Source organism: Salvelinus fontinalis, chromosome 8, assembly GCF_029448725.1.
Source record: "Salvelinus fontinalis isolate EN_2023a chromosome 8, ASM2944872v1, whole genome shotgun sequence".
Lineage (NCBI taxonomy): Eukaryota > Metazoa > Chordata > Actinopteri > Salmoniformes > Salmonidae > Salvelinus > Salvelinus fontinalis.
This window is the reverse complement of record NC_074672.1, coordinates 12,705,613-12,724,810: the sequence shown is the minus strand read 5'-3', so window position 1 is coordinate 12,724,810 and position 19,198 is coordinate 12,705,613. Positions and strand designations below refer to the sequence as shown.

The following is a 19,198-nucleotide window of genomic DNA, read 5'->3' as shown; positions in this document are numbered from 1 at the left end:
CAGTCATAACACCCCGAAATGACACCGTCCATTCTGTACTGAGTACAGAGTACAAAGGTATAAGGCATTTGCCAACCAGTCCAGACCATTAAGGTGCAAATACTTGAGTGAATAAACTTTGAATGTATAGTTTCTGTTACTACAAATTATACAATTGGGTTACCTGCTCATATCATTCATTATGCAGGATTTAATTGTGAGGGCCAGGGGCCAACATTTGTGGTTGGAGGAGCTGACAGTACTAATTAAGACAACGTTAGGGAGGGACTGTGCAGTTGGGCAGTAACATTTCCAGCAAGCAGGGGTGGTGGTATACCACTAGCTTGCTCTGTGGGTATTATAAAAGTTTCAAGTCAGTTAGATTTCTTTGACCAAAGGACATGCGCTTCAACTCCACCATTGCAAACCTTAGGTTTTTACATTACAGCATAATACAGTATAACCTACATGGTAGGCCTACAGTAATGAAGGTAGGCCAACTGTATTCCTCTCTGGCTTCAGCTCATCTGTTCTCCCCTTTGATTCCTATTGTGTGTCTGAGTATAGTCAGTCATGTTATATGAAAAAGTTTTTTTTTAAGAATCATCCCACATTAAACCAACCTAATTACCCTGGTTGTTTCTTCTGGGAAGTATCAATCTGGAAACCCATACTAGTGATGGGGTTTCCCCTCTATTCAGAATGGCAGTGTTTACGTGTCAACCTCCATTTTGGTTATGAACATCAATTCTGTCTGTTATTGCAAGGAGTATTGTGAGTGTAATATTGTTTTCACAGGAAAGACACATTGCCATTGAAGTTATTTGTTTTTGTCATAGAATGTATTTTTCCAAATCTAAATGTATATTATATATTATATAGCCTGCATTAAATGATCATATTATCTAAAAATTCACTTGCAACAGTTCTGTGGCTAACCGACACATTTTGCAATGCAGCAATGGGTTTTCACAATTGTACCACTAAAGATTTCGAAATAACCCTTGATGTCTGAGAGGAAACACAATATGCAGCCTTGACTGTACAGTCAAAAGCCTGAATGCTTCTCAGAAGAATGTTGGCATGCCACATGTTGGCATTGCTTGTACTTAGTATAGCAGTATGAGAACATTTATTTTTAACAGATTCCTCTGTTCTCATCCTTGATGCCTGTGTTTTTACAGTATAGCATGTTCTTAATATAACCATGACAACAGTGACTGTTAGTACTTTACATGTTTAATTCCTAAATGTATTCATCATTTACTTCTATACAATATGGGCAAATGGGTTTTCCATTCAATAGAGAGGAAAGAGGACCTCCCTCCATAACCAAATCAAATGTTATTGGTCACATACATGTGTTTAGCAGATGTTATTGCAGGTGTAGCGAAATACTACTAGATTTATAAAGTATATAATGAACATCCCTTACCTACCAATAGAGGACCACAATGGAAACAAGTCTTTTGACTTTTTGTATATATAATACGAAGCAATTTTGGTATATGTATCTGTTGCCTGATGTAACATATTCATGTGTTTTAAATAGTCAAATAAAATAAAACACTTTTTGTATTGTGAGCAAAAGCAGGATTTCTCAAACTCTGTCCTGGGGCCATGGGTGCACGTTTTGGTTTTTACCCTAGCACTACAGTACACAGCTGATTAAAAGAATCAACGCTTGTTAATGAGTTGGTTATTTGAATCAGTTGTGTAATGCATGGACAAGAAACAAAACGTACACCCATTGGGGGCCCCAAGACCGAGTTTAGGAAACCCTGAGCTAGAGGATAAAAATGTTCATGTAACTGATGGAAAATCACAAGACGTGGACGCTAAAGTCTAAAGGCAACACTTTGGCAGTATGCCCCTTCCTGAAGTATGCTCAAGACACTTTTAACGGCTTAATCAATATGACTAAATTGAACAACAGCATTTACTGGTGTAACAAATAACCTCTTTATCTGGTAGTTCTATCATGTTCATCATTACAGCAAACCTGATGCTCATGGAGATTCTGCAGAATAGTCAGAAGACGGTCTGTTGAGGTTGAGTAAAATGTTCGCCATTGACGAATTGTTACATCGGAATAACAGCAAATGAGGAACATGAACCTGCACTATCATTGCATTCATTGCTAATGTCTCAATATGACCAATGATAAGATGTTCAGATTACCCTAGTTGTGATCTTTCACAATACAGAGTATTTCACCTTTTTAAACCTCCCATTTTGAAAAGTTGTTATTCTATGACTATGGCCTATTACTACTATCTTATAACAATAATAAGATTACATTTATCACCTGGACTTTTTCAATGACGTGCAACAGGAATGTGTATTGTTGTTGCAGTGTGGTGTGTATGCATAGAGAGAAAAAGAGAGAGAGAAAGAGGGAAGACGGGAAGGGAGGATATTGGGTAGAGGAAACTCTGCTGGGTGCTGATAAAAGCAGCATTGGGTGCTTATGAAGGGAGCTGCTAACTGCTGTGGTTTTTGCCATGAGAGGGGGAGAAGGGAGCAGCCCATGCTATCGCATTGTCCCTCCATCCTCCCTGCCTTGCACCGTCCGTTGCACAATGCTGGACTAACACACTGGGCGTTGTCCACTGTCTACCGTCACCACAAACTTGCATTTGCCATGCAATGTGAAAACACATCGATATTAACTTAGGAATGGGAATGGGTTATATTTTGAACAACATCATCATATAGAGATAGGGGATGCTGGATGAAGCATACAAAAACACATTTTCCTTTCCATGTCTGTTTGCTATTGTCTCTGAGCATTATCTATTCCCAATGCTTGTGGTGATAATTACACTGAACAAAAATATGAACGCAACATGTAAAGTGTTGATCCCATGTTTCATGAGCTGAAATAAAAGATCCCAGAAATGTTCCATATGCACAAAAAGCTTATTTTTCTCAAATGTTGTGCACAAATTTGTATTTCATCCCTGTTAGTGAGCATTTCTCCTTTGCCAAGATAATCCATCCACCTGACAGGTGTGTCATATCAAGAACCTGATTAAACAGCATGATCATTACACAGGTGTACCTTGTGCTGGGGACAATAAAAGAACACTCTAAAATTTGCAGTTTTGTCTCACAACACAATGCCAGGATGTCTCAAGTTTTGAGGGATCGGGCAATTGGCATGCTGACTGCAGGAATGTCCAACAGCTGTTACCAGAGAATTGAATGTTGATTTCTCTACCATAAGCCACCTCTAACGTCGTTTTAGAGAAGTGGCAGTACGTCCAACCGGCCTCACAAACGCAGACCACATGTATCGTGTGGGAGAGCGGTTTGCTGATGTCAACGTTGTGAACAGAGCACCCCATGGTGGCATGGGGTTATGGTATGGGCAGGCATCCGCCGCCATCACCTCATGTTTCAGCATGATAAAGCACGGCCCCATGTCGCAAAGATCTACAATTCCTGGAAGCTGAAAATGTCATAGTTCTTCCATGACCTTCCTACTCACCATACATGTCACCCATTGAGCATGTTTGGGATGCTCTGGATTAACGTGTATGACAGCGTGTTCCAGTTCCTGCCAATATCCAGCAACTTCACACAACCATTGAAGAGGAGTGGGACAACATTCCACAGGCCACAATCAACAGCCTGATCAACTCTATGCGAATGAGATGTGTCGCGCTGCATGAGGCAAATGGTGGTCACACCAGATACTGACTGGTTTTCTGATCCACGCCCATATCTTTTTTTTTAAATGTATCTTTGACCAACAGATGCATATCTGTATTCCCAGTCATGTGAAATCCATAGATTAGGGTCTAATGTATTTATTTCAATTGACTGATTTCCTTATATGAACTGTAACTCATTAAAATCTTAGAAATTGTTGCATGTTGCGTTTATATCTTTCTTCAGTATATTTTTGTTCAGTATACATTTCCCTCCATGGTATGAATGGGGCGGCAGGTAGCCTAGTGGTTAGAGCGCTGGGCCAGGAACCGGAAGGTTGCAGATTGAATCCCCAAGCTGACAAGGTACAAATCTGTCGTTCTGCCCCTGAACAAGGCAGTTATAACCCACTGTTCGTAGGACGTCATTGTAAATAAGAGTTTGATCTTAACTGACTTGCGTAGTTAAATTTTAAATAATCAATAAAGAACTATTTCCACTTTCCCCTCTGTCCATGCAGTCTCTATTCCTCTCTTCCCAACAGCTGTGGGCCTACTGGCTCAGAGAATTTCCCTTCTCCAGACCGCAACCAGGGGAAACAAATTCGTGGTGAGGTATTTTTTCCGCTCAAATCATATAAATCATGTTTTCGGGTTGTTAAGGCATTATTTCCAATACCACATCTCTTCAATGACAAAATGGTGACAATAATTAAAAATACTTGTCGAGAAAGAAGCAATGTATTAATCATGGAGTAGAACATGCACCTGACTCCTAGTTCTAATTCTAGAATTATCTGTGGAAAGAATGGTGATTCTGACATAGCCGTATCCATATACACTGGGTGTACAAAACATTTGGAAACATCTGCTCTTTCCATGACATAGACTGACCAGGTGAATCCAGGTGAAAGCTATGATCTGATGACCTGAAAATCCACTTTAATCAGTGTAGATGAAGGGGAGGAGACAGGTTCAAGAAGGATTTTTAAGCCTTGAGACATGGATGTGTGCCATTCATATGGTGAATGGGCAAGACAAAATATTTAAGTGCCTTTGAACAGGGTATGGTAGAAGGTGCTAGGCGCACCGGTTTGAGTGTGTCAAGAACTGCAACGCCACTGGGTTTTTCACGCTCAACAGTTTACCGTGTGCATCAAGACTGGTCCACCACCTAAACTACATCCAGCATTGGAGTCAACATGGGCCAGCATCCCTGTGGAACGCTTTAGACACCTTGTGAAGTCCATGCCCCGACGAATTGAGACTGTTCTGATGCTGAAAGGGTGTGCAACTCAATATTAGGATGGTGTATATGGATACGACTATGCTAGAAACACCATTATTTGTGTGTATCCATATATGTATATAAATGGCTATGGTTTCTAGCCCATATTCTGTAGGTCACGAGAATATAGGGTTAGGTGTGGGCAGGGTGCCATGCAAAAGGCAGAGGGCGCACATCAGGTCATTACACCTACACTTACATGGAACTACGTAGGTCTTTGGGGGACAGGGACAAAGGAAGGACTATAATAGTGCCTTTGGGGGATTATTCTCAGAGATGTGGTAAAAATCAGGAGGATGGATGAGATACTTTAAGAGAACAAATTGAAAAGTACTTGCCCAAGATGTCAAAGACCAATTGCAGCAAACAAACACAACCATAGAGAGGGGGCGTTGAGCTGGTAACTGCAGCCAGAGTGAAAACCACTGTGGTCGGGGTAATAACAGCCTGCTCTCTAGCATCCTTAGGAGGTGGGTGAGTAGGGCGCTGGGTGCTAGGAAGTTGGGAAGTCCCTTCTCTCTCTTATTCCTGGTAAACACCCACCTCTGTTGACTCTGTCAGCCACCTACTCTTCCCATGTTTTGAGAACAATGACACGAAAACATCATAAACTATAGCTTGGAGATGGGATCTGTCTTTGTAATAGGACTTTTTCAAACTTCTGGCTTGTTATTTTATGTGTAGGGGTGATTATTTTATTTTATGTGTTGAGCATTTTTTACATTCAGCATCATTGTCAAGCGAAATATAGTATTATTTCTTACAAAGATACAGTATCTACGTCAAGATGTTGTGTATCCCTGGAAATAATCAGAAATCATTGTAAACATTACAAAACATAGCTTGTATGTGGTAAGTTGAAACGCGGGATATGGTAATTTAGGCCGTCTACACACTTCTGTACTGAATTAAATATTACCACTACCCATTAAAAACCTTGTCTATCTTTATTTCCTAAGCACCATTCAACACAATCACAATTATTGTCTGTCTTTTAATAATTGTAAGCACAGGCTTAAAGCACAGGCTTTAACACAGGCTTAACACCTAACAAACACCAGGCCCTGTTGTTATCTCATATCCCAGCAATAATGCCTTGCATTACACCTGGGAGGAAAACACTTCAATTTGCTCAACTTGCCATTTTCTTAACCCAACTTACTGTATTAGCCCACACAGCTACAATGATGCACTTTCATGCTAGGTTTAGGACCTCATATCGAAGCTTATAGAAGCACCAACTGATGTCTAGACATCAATCTTAAAATTATCTATTTTGGTTTCGATACAAGCATTATTGAAACATCTAACACAATACATTCATTTGACTTGGTGAATTATTATTTTTTACCTAACTTGCTTACTTACCACTTTCCATATGTTTTCTTCCTTCACAGACTCTTCCTAAATAGTTGAGGAAATTATTAATTTTGTATATGGTCTCTTAGAAACAATGGTGGCACATCTTACCCCACTCTCCCCTACGATTAAAAGTAATTTGATGTATTTTGTTGTTTAATCAACATTTTTGAAATGTGAACCCAACCCCACCTCTATAAATCCCTCATAGAATTCCTCTTTCATGTTCTTTTTGTTCTAAACATAAATGTTGCATGTCGTTGCTATGAATATAGATTTAAATATGAGAATATCACACCAGCCCTTTTGACTGTACGGCCATTGTTGCACTGAAGTAAAACTACTCCACCAAGTTCATCAAATTATTTCTAATGGTTAAATGGACTTATTACCAACTCCTGGTTGTGCATTGCTAAGGCTAGAGAAATGTCCGTCGTGCTAATGTTAGTTTTAGGCTTGTTCGGCTTGTCTTTATGCATATAGCATGTGTTGGATTGGGGCAGTGGTGTGGGGATTTTTGGGGGAGTAGGACTCTACTGGTCACCTGCTATGTAAGACACGCTTCTCTCCATTCTCCCCCTGCCCCCCCCCCCCCCCCCTCCCCCCTTTAGTGGTTGCTCTGCCAGATAAAGGAACAATGTGTCCTTTCTTACCTGGTGGAGGTGTACATTCCATCCCTACTAAACTAAGTTGCAATCCAGCCTGTCTCCAACCCACCACTGCCCCCGTCTGCACAGGGCCCTCTCTAACAACAATACCAGGTTGGTTTAACTCTAGGTGCTCCAGATCACACTCCATAAACCTCTCCTTTCAGAGGACTTCTTTTGGGACATTTTATTGTAATGGGTTTGGTTAGTTAAAGGAAGATGAATTCTGATCTGTTAGATTTGTGTAAGGATTTGTGCATCGTGTTGTATCATTGAATGGTTAATTTGTCACAGAATGTAGTTAACATTTAAACACCTATTCATCATAGCTAAGCTATTTGCCTTGGTTTAAAAGGTGATTCAACGGGATACTTCTTGATCTGTCAGGCCCTTGGTTTGTGGTTTTCTGCTTTACAGGAAGGTTGGTTACATCGCAGGCAGAAACATCCCATTTATGCTGGTGATTGTCTGTGAAGCAGAGCAGAGAGTTAGAGAGAGAGCGACAGAGACAGAGTGAGTGAGAGTGAAATCACATGCACTCCCTATAATGGTCGGTTAAAAGCAGACATATTAACAGACGTCCTCACTTAACTGAATAGAAAGACTTTTTTGTTCTGTTTCTACTTTTTTTTTTTCTTTACCAGGATTATGTTTCTTACGTGTCAGTCTGAAGATTTTTTTCTCCTGAACACCTGTTGAAAACACAGAGACATGTTGCTCAGGTACAGTATGTTCTTTCACAACCCCCTTCTCTACAGCTTTTTAGCAGTTTATATTTTTTCATTGCTAGATAAGGTTGATTTGCTGCCTCTTTCAGGTCTCCTTCCAGTGTCAAATATAATCTGTTTTGAATTAACTCTTTGTTACTTTGTCATATTAATGTACAAAACAGGTCCTACAAACTTAAGAAGCGGTTATTCAAAGAACAAATGTAACTTAATTGAAAACATATAATGGCAATAAATTGTCAAATGTATCTCATTCAAAATGAGTCACAAGCAAATATTACGATCATATGCTCAAGCTGAAGGACAGGAATATTATAGAATTCAAATCAAACTGTCATCTTCAAGAGTAGAAAGCATTTAGGCCAGAGCACTTATTGTAGCCATTTATTTGGTGAAGTATTGACTCACAAGCCTTTTTCCCTCTTCAGTAATTAATGTCAAATTTACCACACTGACCATTGCTAAGAAGGATTATCCACACAAACAGCATATTATATCCTTTAATCCTATCCACATTACTGTCTATGGGTTTTGCATACAAATATATTACATGTATTTTGCTCTTAGTTATGTGAGTAAGTGTTCCCTGTTAAATTTAATTGTATTTCTTCAGATAATGACATGCGACACAATTTTAAAGACAATTTAAAATATGAAAATGTAGTCTAATGGATCTATGTTCCCTACCAGTGTGCTCACAACTGATATTCTTGTTTATGCAACACCTGATGTAAGACATGTAAGAAGAGTTCTGGTTAGACAGGCCAAGCAACCTTGTCCCCTCAGTACTAGAGGAAACAGCCTTAGGAAGCATCACCACAAACATAACAGTGGCTGTGGCAAGATATGGTGAGAGTTACAAGCCCATCCATGTTGGTTACTCTATGCATGGGAACCTGTAGCTACAGATCACATAGTAGAGATACAACGATGGATGAACCTGTAGTTGGTTTGATAAATTAGGCAAGTGGGTATTTTGTGGGATAAGGTCATATCTTTGCAACAGTGTTCAGGTGAGAGCCATCACCTGCTAATTGTGAGAGATACATGTAGAGTGGAGTGCAAGTGTGAGAGACAAAGTAATTCCTCATCAAATGTTCCACTGTGAAGCAGTATATCCAGATTGCGTGAAAATATTTTCTGTTGCTGAGGAGATGGAAAGTAAATGAAAAATAAAGATCACCTCAAGTAAATAAACAATTGTGGTCATGGAAGATGGAATGGTCATAATTGTGCTGTTGCAGAGAATTCTTGCTCTTCTCCCGGGTATTTGTTGAGATCCAAACAAAGCCAGTGAGGAATGAGAGCAAATGCTGGACAATACATAACTTAATTTTTGCAATGTTCAAAAGTTAGACCATGAACTCTCTTCATCCAAAGTATCTCAGTCAATACCTTGCATTCTATAGTGCCAACTACAATACACATAACTAAATATGGAATTCATGCATGGTATAATGACTATAAAACCACAACAATGTACTGTCTGCTATTCTCAATTGAGGACTTATTTATGTGCTGTCCCAGACATAAGGTTAAACCCTTTATAAAGGTTATAAAGCCCTCTCTGACTTTCACTTTACTATATGGAACTTGACTGCGGTTAGGCCCCAGCCCCAGCCTCTGTTTGCTGCTGCTGTGGAGGGAACGCTGTGCTGTCTCCCAGGAGATTGCCTTATCGGTGTCTGGCATAGCAGCACCACAGCTCAGCTGATAGGATGGATCCAGCCCAACGGAACTCTGTGTGCCTGGCTTTCGCATGTCCCAAAGAGTTCAACACAGAATAGCACCCAAACACTCATATAGTAGGTTACATGTCACAGTGGGTATAGTTTTGGTATATACATCTTTCTGCAGGGCAAATAGTATAACAATAGCATAACATGATTTTCTATATTTTAAAATGTAATGTTTTTGCTTTGAGGAGACTTCGTCTAGATGAGTGTTTTCCTTGTTAGTTCGCAGCTACGTATTGAATCCGTAGATTTCAGCATTTTCTAATGGCTGAATATCTGATAGTAATATTTGTCAATGTCTATCTCTTCCAGGAGGGGGCGCTGCAACCACAGCCTGTCCTGAATGTGTGCAGCAGCCAACTATGTGCTCCCATTGAGGAGACACAGTGAGGTGAGTCGAAAACTCTTTTCACAATATCATGCTGAACTAAACTGTGCTGGCTCGGATATTTCCTCTTTTGGAGGGCTGTAGCATCATGTAGTGTAATAGACCATAGACATACACTTTATTCATTAAAACAAGCAAAACTACATATGATTTGATGACAGGTTGTTACTGATTGTGTTTAATTATTTGAAGCAAGTACCAGGAAGTACCTGTCGTTTCCACTTCTTATGCCACGTAAATTGGACAAAACAGGGCTGTAAAATAAAGCATTACCAACAAATTCCTATGAGCTATCAATATCTAAGGTGATTTGCTATAAGTTTATTTCTATTCTCCAGGGCTTGGCGAATCCTGGCAGGCTGTGTGGGGGGGTATCGATGCCCACCCATGCCCCTGGAGCCTGGTCACATGGAGCCCCCCACCCACACGACGAAGAGATGGACTTGGCCTGGCAGGAACTGATGACCATTACTGAGCTTCAGGTAGGAGGATGAGTATTCAATAACCTGACAATTACGTCACCATATAGCCTAGATCATACATATCCTGTGATATGTACTTTTGCGTGTTCACAAATACACACAGCATTTTAAAACTCAATGACAAACTTGTCGAATTGTTTTATTTGTCGTCAATACATATAGTAATGATAAACTGTAACGATGCATAGATTTCCATAGACAAAGCATCCGCCAATGAGCCTTACCTTTTTTTTTCATTTCAGGAGTTTGAGGTCCCACATGACAGCCCATATGAAAATATTCAGTACCATCCCATGGAGCTGCCCATCTCTCTGGGAGGTTATGGCATGGCTCAGGCTCACTCTCATACAGAGCCCCTCCGCTGTGGTGGTGAGACAAATCCTGATGCTGCTTATGAGGGATCCTACTCTAAAGTAATGCCAGCTTGCCAACATCAGGCCACCAGGGAAGCAGCAGCAGAGGCACTGTACGGACATTCTGGAAACCATTCTGGAGCCCAGCTGAACCCCAGAGTTCTGAACCCTCTACAGCCCTCGCTGATGGGCCTTCTAGAGCATATGAGTCTGCCGAGCGTCGGTGGTGAGGGACTTGTTGGAAACGACAATGCTGGCCCCTCTCAGGGCCCGGGTCGGTACGTGCTAGGGACAAGTCATGGGCAGAGCAAACACCCGCCATGCACTGTGGATGATCTGGAATCTGACTCTGGCCTATCTCTGGGGTCCAGCCCACCACTAGCCTCACCAGATGATGCCATGACTGGTGTCCCTGCTTATTTAAGCACAGAGGTTGGTCTGAACTATAGTCACAGGGAGATGGAGAATATGGGTGAGCAAGGAAGGAGAGCTAGCCTCTTTTACTCTGTGGACTATCAGCAGCATCCCAATCACCCCTACCACTACTCAGGGATGCACTCCTCTTACTTTCCTGTAACACAACCATCCCAAATGCAACCACAGCCTCACTTCCTGCCTCCCATATCAATGAAACATCAACCAGGTTTACCCAGTGCCTTGAACGACCGGCATCTTAACAGCTCTGCCACCAGAGAGAGCTCTCCCCAGGCGTTCTATGTAAAACCCAGAGGTAACCCACTTCCTGTCCCTCTGAGCCGGGATGAACGCCGAGCCCTCGCCCTCAAGATCCATTTCCCTCTAGAGAAGATCATCAACCTACCTGTGGATGACTTCAACGAGCTCCTGACACAGTACACCCTCACGGACTCCCAGCTCGCCCTCGTCAGAGACATCCGCCGGCGGGGGAAGAACAAGGTGGCAGCCCAGAACTGCAGGAAGAGGAAACTGGAGAACATTGTTTACCTGGAGGGGGAGTTGGGTCAGCTACAGGCCCAGAGGGAACACCTGGCCAGGGAGAGGTTGGAGTTCCAACGCAACATGACTATTGTTAAACACCGCCTCACAGACTTGTATGCTGAAGTCTTTTCTCAGCTCCGGGATGAGGATGGACATCCCTACTCTATAGATGACTACTCTCTACAGCAGACCCCTGATGGGAACGTATACTTGGTGCCTCGTAGTGAAGTGTTGGAGGGAGAATAATGTAAAGATGAAATCTATTGGACAGTTATTGTATACTGCCTCAGTTTATATATCAATATGAAATTGTTGCTAAATCTACAGTACAATAAGTGCCATTAAGGATATTTACATACAAAACCATGGAAAAGTGTATGTAGAGAACAGATAAAATGGCAGCTAAAATGGCACCATGTTAAACAAACTAATCAATACTTAGAGCCTTTAGAAAGTATTCATACCCCTTGACTTATTCCACATTTAGTTGTTATAGCCTGAATTCAAAATGGATCAAATATACTGGACAAAAATATAAACGCAACAGTTCATATGAGGAAATCAGTCAATTGAAATAAATGCATTATGCCCAAATCTATGGATTTCACAAGACTGGGAATAGATATGCATCTATTGGTAACAGATACCTTCAATAAAAATAGGCCTCAGGATCTCGTCACAGTATTTCTGTGCATTCAAATTGCCATCCATAAAATGCAGTTGTGTTCGTTGTCCGTAGCTTATGCTTGCCCATACCATAACCCCACCATGTTTGTTCTCTGTTCACATCAGCAAACCGCTTGCCCACGCCATACACGAGGTCGGTGGTTGTGAGGCCGTTTGCCAAATTCTCTAAAACGTTGGGGAGGCGGCTTCTGGTATAGAAATTAACATTCAAATTCCCTAGCAACAGCTATGGTAGACATTCCTGCAGTCAGCATGACAATTGCACGCTCCTTCAAAATTTGAGACATCTGTGGCATTGTGTTGTATGACAAAACTGCACATTTTAGAGTGGCCTTTTATTGTCCCCAGCACAAGGTGCATCTGTGTACAATTCAGCAGTGTATTGATCATGCTGTTTAATCAGTTTCTTCATATGCCACACCTGTCAGGTGGATGGATTATCTTGGCAGAGGGGAAATTCTCACTAACAGGGACATAAACAAATTTGTGCACAACATTTGAGAGAAATAAGCTTTTTGTGTGTATGGGACATTTATGGGATCTTTTATTTCAGCTCATGAAACATGGGACCAACACTTTGCATGTTGCGTTTATATTTTTGTTCAGCTACACAAAATACCCTATAATGACAGTGAAAACATGTTTCAAGAAATGTTTGCAAATGCATTGAAAATTAAATAGACATCTCATTTGCATTAGTGTTCCCACCCGAGTCAACACGTGATATCCCCTTTGGCAGCAAATACAGCAGAGTCTTTCTGGGTAAGTCTAAGAGCTTTGCACACCTGGATTGTACAATATTTGCACATTATATTTTTTATTCTTCAAGCTCTGTCAAGTTGGTTGAGCATTGCGTGACAGCTATTTTCCCATCTTGCCATAGATTTAAACAGATTTTATTCAAAACTATGCCACACAGCAACATTCAATGACGTCTTGGTATATCACTACAGTGTATATTTGGCCTTGTGTTTTAAGTTGTCCTGCTGAAAGGTGAATGCGTTGCCTGAAAAGCAGACCAGGTTTTCCTCTATTTCAACTGTGCATAGCTCTATTCAGTTTGTTTTTATCATGAAAAATTCCCTAGTCCTTGCCGATGACAAGCATACCCATAACATGATACAGGCACCACCACGCTTGAAAATATGGTCTTGGATTTGCCTCTAACATAACACTTTGTATTCAGGGCAGTTAATTTCTTTGCCACATTACTTTTGTGCCTTACTGCAAATAGTATGCATGTTTTGGAAAATGTCTATACAGGCTTCCTTTTCACTGTCATTTAGGTTAGTATTGCAGAGTAACTAAACTGTTGACCCATCCTCAGTTCTTTCACAGCCATAAAACTGTTAAAATCACCATTGGCCTCATGGTGAAATCCCCGAGTGGTTTCCTTCCGCTCCAGCAACAGAGTTAGGAAGGCCGCCTGTATCTTTGTAGTGACTTGTATTGATACATCACAAGTCTAATTAGTAACTTAACCATGCTCAGGGATATTTAATATATACCAATAGGTGCCCTTTGCGAGGCATTGGAAAACCTCCCTGGTCTTGGAGGTCAAATCGGTTGAAATTCCGTTTGACGGAATTATAAATAAATTTAAAAATAATCAGCAGTTGGTGCAACTTAAGCACATTTTCTCCTGAAATTTATGCTAAACTACAAACAAAAAAATCCACCTTGATATGGGGTATTGTATGTAGGCCAGTGACAGGCTCAATATAAAATGTTAAATTCAGGCTGTGACAATGTGGAGAAAGTCAAGTCACTTTGAAGGCACTGTAGTAACATGAGCTAACCAGTCATATGCCTATGCTCGTTCTGGATACAATAAGTCTTAAATGTAAAATGTACACCTGGGAATTCTATTGTAAAATTGTCCCTGTATACCAGAATATGAAAATTGTGTACAGTGTGGTAGTTGAACAGTATTTATAATATGAGGAAAAGTATGTTGGTAAAAAATATTTTATTGATAAAACAGGAAGTGGGTAAAACAGGTTAACATCCTGCACAGCAGTCTTTGCAGTATAAAAATAGCCAATTGCATCTTCCCAGTCACCCTAAAAGAGAACAGACCATTGTTTAAAATCAGGACAGCCTCACAATCCCTTAATATTTCCAAGTTATCAAAAAGGTTATTGTAGCTTACTATATGCAATGCAACAATGTTCCGCTTAAAATCATGCTTTTGGATAGCTGTCCTTTCGATCAGTCATTTTCCTAGAAAGCACCAGAGGAAAAGGAGACAAATGAGTATCAGAAGATAAACCAATGAAAGGCGTTATTCTGATATATTCCATGATTTGACTGCAAAATATATTCCATGATTTGACTGCAAACGTCAGCATGCATTATGAGATTGGCACGCCGGTAAAGACCATGTTACGCAAAAGGTCCAGACCGTTGTATTAGATGGGGGCATTGGTTTCTAATAAAACACTGCACATCCAAATAAAACGTACACGGTCATTAATGCTATACTATTAATTTCTACAATAAAACTAGTGTTTGCTCATACCAACTACAGAACATGTTATTCAAACTGACAGTAGTTGGAAAAGTCTTCTTACCTACAGGCGGCATCTAAGCGCTTTGGGAGCTGCTGTCTGCTAGTCTCACATGCCTTCTTGCTACTCACTCTCCTGCTTCACACTGCTCCTTCCTGCCAGGCGATGGGTTTGTTTGCTACGTCTCTCCCTCAGCTCAGCTGGCTTCCATGGCTGGCTAGCCTCAAGACTGCATCATGTAAGCTAGCCTTCTGCTGGCAGCTGTACTGTCTGACAGGCAAGTCTGATCTAGCCATCCAACTCACGTCTCTGGTGCAGTTCTCAAAGAGATGGGCTCTCTGTGTGGACTTAGTATTTGTACTACCATAACTTCATCCATTGGAGTTCATCAAGGACTTCAACGCTATTGTAACACTACTTGGTTACAAACCTTCCATTGATGTGCTGGGATATGAGATGTTCTACATTCTGTAGTATGTGCATTGGAACAGACTAAGAATGTCTCGTGTAAGAAAGGAATAAAGCATATTGGGCTAGGCAGTCTCCATTGACAGGTGGTACTTCATCTTCTAAAGAATGGCCATTGACTGCATCTTTCATTCAAATGTGGATTTGTATACAGTCTAATGCATTAAAACAAACCAGAAGAGAACCTCCCCCTCCCACCCAATCCCCTAAAAGAGAGGCTAACAAGACTGAACGACAGTTTAAAAAAACTGAAAGGTGGTTTATTTCAACTTGATTGTTGCAGTTACACAAATAAAAACCATAGATGCAAAATCTACATAAAACCTCATTGGAATGCTTGCTTTCCAGAAACATAAGAAACCTGTTTGACAGTACAGAAATGTATGAAGCCCCTCCATGATTTCTCTATTGTACACATCTCTTCTTGTAGCAGCTGTAACCTGCCACAACTGTTTGGCTGAGCAGATCTAGGGTGTAAACCTGCAGCTGCCCTGTCATTTGTCTCGCTCTCCTCTCCTAAGTACTGAGTCCTGTTGAACAATACGGAACAACATTAAGTTAAACTGTGCACTGACTGTTGGATTAACCAGAACCTACTACATGAGATCCAGCATTAGTAACGCTTGGATCAAACACAACTACTAGGATTGTATGTATCAAAGGGTACAAGAATGGAGGTAGTTTCTGAACACTACATTTTAAAGACAAATCCTAGAATATGCTAGTCTCATCTACACACTTCGGTTGTTATGGTTTCAATCTGTCACGTTAAAAAAAGCATACCTTTTGAACATTTAGAATCGTCGTCCACCGGAGCCCCCGCCATATCCACCGCCGCCACCTCCTGAGTTACCTCCATATCCACCTGAAATGAAAAAGAAAACCGTCAAAGGTTGAACAAAACACACTAACTTGTGCTTTCTAGTCAAGTGAGCCAAATAATTATTACACAACCTAAGTCACCTGAAGGCGTGCCAAACCAACTTGAGTTAACAGCTCAACCAGTGCCTGGTCTAAAGCTAGTCTGCGACCTACCTCCATATGGGCCGCTACTCCTGCCGCCGCCACCACCACCGCTGCTGCTTCCACCACTGCTGCCACCACCGCTACCTCCACCGCTGCCACTGCTGCCTCCAAAGTTGTTACCCTTCATTGGGCCGTAGTTGGAAGCCTGGTTGTTGTAGTTGCCAAAGTCATTGTAGTTGTTACCACCACCGCCAAAGTTTCCTGCAACACAATTTGAACAGCCACATTACTTATAATGAAATTGGTTCTGTACATTTTACACAGGCCCAAGGATGTTTTGAATGTTTAGAACAGCTGAGAACAGTATTTTGTACATCACTTTCACGTAGTCAGCCATGACATAGTCCTCATACTACTTCACATTTAGTAGGCCATTTGAGTTTACAATATGATTTTGTAGCACGTGAAATCTCAGGTGTAGTATGGTAACATTTGTTGCTTACTTTTTGTAAACAGGATATAAAATATCAATACTTTTCACCAAACAGAATGTAGTGTGAGAATTAAGTCACAGCCTATGATGCCATCCACTTACCACCAACTGGGGCTGCTTCTTGTGGGGAAGCCATGGACTTACCGCCGCCAAAGTTTCCACCATTGCCATTGTTGTAGTCGTTATAGCCATTTCCACCACCGTAGCCGCCACCCTGTCCACCACCATAACCTTGTCCTCCGCCGTAGCCACGGTTACCACCGCCATAACCACCAGGGCCTCCACCATAACCGCCTATAGAAAGGAAAGTTTGAATCTAAATACACAGCCACCTAAAAAAAAAAAGGTAATATCCTTGTGGCTTCTCAAATAATGTATGTTGTGTTAAGTTCTTTCTACTGTAATGACATGTTCACCAGCTAAAATTGCCACCGGTGAGAAAAGCTATTGCATGGCTATTCTGGAATCCAAATCTTACCGTCACCTCCCCCATAACCATTGTTGTAACCACCATCTCCTCCTCCGTATCCACCCCCTCTGCCTCCTGAAACAGACGAGTCAGCGTCACCTAAAGTATATTGAAACAATCACAAGGGGTTAAGCATACAGGTTAAAGCAGAGAGAGCGAGAGAGAGAGAGAGTGGTGCAGGACCACAACATACCACGGCCATCGAAGTATCCACCATCACGGCCAAAATCATTACCTCCATATCCTCCACCTCTGCCATAGTTGCCGCCACCTCCGCGGCCTGGAAAAGAAAACTCAAAGAATTAGTGCCAACGCAACAACTCATTATTTAACTATGAATCAATCTTGGCAATTCTATTATGTTAAGTGACTGATATAAAATGCATCATAATGTGTTACACAGGGATACTGCTTATCGCAAGGGCGTGGACTCCTTCCCAGGCCATATCACATGTCCCGAAGCAGGAAATACTCCTGTCCCGTCTGTGTGCAAATGTACTTACCACCCCTCATACCCACTCCTGTTGTCTGCATCTCCTGTCTGGACAATGCTTTCCTCACTTCGCAATTGTGACCGTTCAACGTGTGGTATTTCTGGACTGAAAATACAATGGCAGTGTTAAAATACAGCAGGTAACTCATGAAAGTCAACTATTTTCATCAATACAAAGAGGTTGTTCAGACAGCTACTTACTGACAATCCTGTCCACTGCATCATGGTCATCAAACGTGACAAAGGCGAAGCCCCTCTTCTTGCCACTGGTGCGGTCGGTCATAATGTCTATTACTTCAATCTTGCCAAATTGCTCAAAGTAGTCTCGTAGGTGGGAGTCTTCAGTGTCTTCCTTGATACCGCCAACAAATATCTTTTTCACTGTGACATGAGCGCCTGGACGGCTAGAGTCCTCTCTGGAAACAGCCCTCTTGGGCTCTACCAGCCTACCATCAACCTTATGGGGGCGTGCTTCCATGGCAGCATCGACCTCGTTCACACCAGAGTAGGTGACAAACCCAAAACCTCTAGAGCGTTTGTTGGCTGGATCTCTCATGACCTGTTGATGATTTAATTTAAGGCAAAAGTATTAATAAAAAAATTAAATACGACAGATTCACCGATATTTAGGATTACCAATCAAGCATTAACAAGGAATGTAAATCTGTGTGACGCTGTAGTCAATTCGGGTACAGTTCTCCCTGTAGCTGATAATATGTCTTGCATTATACTCACCACACAATCTGTAAGAGATCCCCATTGTTCGAAGTGTTCTCGCAAACTCTCATCCGTGGTTTCGAAGCTCAGACCTCCGATGAACAGTTTGCGGAGCTGCTCGGGTTCACGTGGGGCCTGGACAAAAAAAAATTGCAATGTATTTAGAACAAAAGACGCAGATCAACAAGCGAACGCTACACTCTAGCGAACTCAAAGTTCATTACCAACCGTTCGTCAATATTCCTGCAGTTAAGTTTGTCAAAAACAAACACGTTGGGGGGGGTCAAACAATAATATCAGATGGCGTCAACATGGCGGGGCATTTGGCAAATGTGACCCAAAACTATGAAATGTGTGATGGTTGAAGTATGGATTAAATTATCTGACTAATATTAAACGCAATGGGGGGAAAAAAAGATACGTCCTTTCTAGCAAAATGGCTGAGCAAAACGCACGAACAATAAGGCCATGAGGCCTTTAAGATGGCGGCGTCCCCACATGAGCTATGGCTGTATTAATAAGTACGCGCGAGTGGAAAACCCTTTTGGTTAGATTGGGCAACGTACACGTTAAAATTTTATGCACATAAGAACAAAATTGTATGTAGATATTCGTTAGAGAAACTTACCTCTTTCGACATTGTGGATGGTAGCTTACGATTTCTTTGCCTTATTCGAAGAAAGACGATCTGCGACAGAATGCAACGACCCTGCAAATGAAACAAAGAGTACAATAAATAGGGAGGATACGCCTCTTGGATTCAGCGATTGGTTATCTATTGCCGTTGCATTCAATTTCTCACTTCCGCTGCAACTCCAATTG

At 41.4% G+C, this 19,198-nt stretch overlaps 2 protein-coding genes across 9 annotated transcripts; one reads left to right on the top strand and one right to left on the bottom strand.

Moving 5' to 3' along the window:
* Window positions 1-7,386: 7,386 nt before the first annotated feature.
* nfe2 (nuclear factor, erythroid 2) lies at window positions 7,387-15,591 on the top strand. Its single transcript, XM_055931111.1, has 4 exons — window positions 7,387-7,651; window positions 9,706-9,784; window positions 10,120-10,263; window positions 10,506-15,591. Exons 2-4 carry the CDS (start codon window positions 9,737-9,739, stop codon window positions 11,817-11,819), a joined length of 1,506 nt encoding a protein of 501 aa, XP_055787086.1. The 5' UTR covers window positions 7,387-7,651; window positions 9,706-9,736; the 3' UTR covers window positions 11,820-15,591.
* LOC129860581 (heterogeneous nuclear ribonucleoprotein A1-like) lies at window positions 14,215-19,114 on the bottom strand. Of its 8 annotated transcripts, XR_008760390.1 has the most exons (11): window positions 19,005-19,114; window positions 18,395-18,511; window positions 17,861-18,218; window positions 17,670-17,765; window positions 17,360-17,446; window positions 17,176-17,265; window positions 16,800-16,991; window positions 16,274-16,465; window positions 16,022-16,103; window positions 14,413-14,483; window positions 14,215-14,323 (listed from the first exon to the last, which is right to left on the bottom strand). XR_008760390.1 is itself a non-coding variant. In XM_055931112.1 (10 exons), exons 1-9 carry the CDS (start codon window positions 19,014-19,016, stop codon window positions 16,033-16,035), a joined length of 1,215 nt encoding a protein of 404 aa, XP_055787087.1. In that variant the 5' UTR covers window positions 19,017-19,114; the 3' UTR covers window positions 15,472-15,768; window positions 16,022-16,032. The 8 variants fall into 8 exon arrangements, 7 of the variants coding, with proteins under 7 accessions (XP_055787087.1, XP_055787090.1, XP_055787088.1 ...); XM_055931112.1 differs by lacking the exons at window positions 14,215-14,323; window positions 14,413-14,483 and adding an exon at window positions 15,472-15,768; XM_055931115.1 differs by lacking the exons at window positions 14,215-14,323; window positions 14,413-14,483 and adding an exon at window positions 15,472-15,768 and having other exon boundaries at window positions 16,842-16,991.
* Between the last annotated feature and the right edge of the window lie 84 nt (window positions 19,115-19,198).

Bases quoted from the DNA above. Each gene is read 5' to 3' on its own strand.
- nfe2 (XM_055931111.1), top strand. From the start codon at position 9,737: ATGTGTGCAGCAGCCAACTATGTGCTCCCATTGAGGAGACACAGTGAG. The intron at 9,785-10,119 runs GTGAGTCGAAAA...TCTATTCTCCAG, and splicing joins CATTGAGGAGACACAGTGAG to GGCTTGGCGAATCCTGGCAG. The intron at 10,264-10,505 runs GTAGGAGGATGA...TTTTCATTTCAG, and splicing joins TGACCATTACTGAGCTTCAG to GAGTTTGAGGTCCCACATGA.
- LOC129860581 (XM_055931112.1), bottom strand. The intron at 18,219-18,394 runs GTGAGTATAATG...AATCATCAACAG, and splicing joins GATCTCTTACAGATTGTGTG to GTCATGAGAGATCCAGCCAA. The intron at 17,447-17,669 runs GTAAGTACATTT...TTTCTTTTCCAG, and splicing joins AGGAGTGGGTATGAGGGGTG to GCCGCGGAGGTGGCGGCAAC.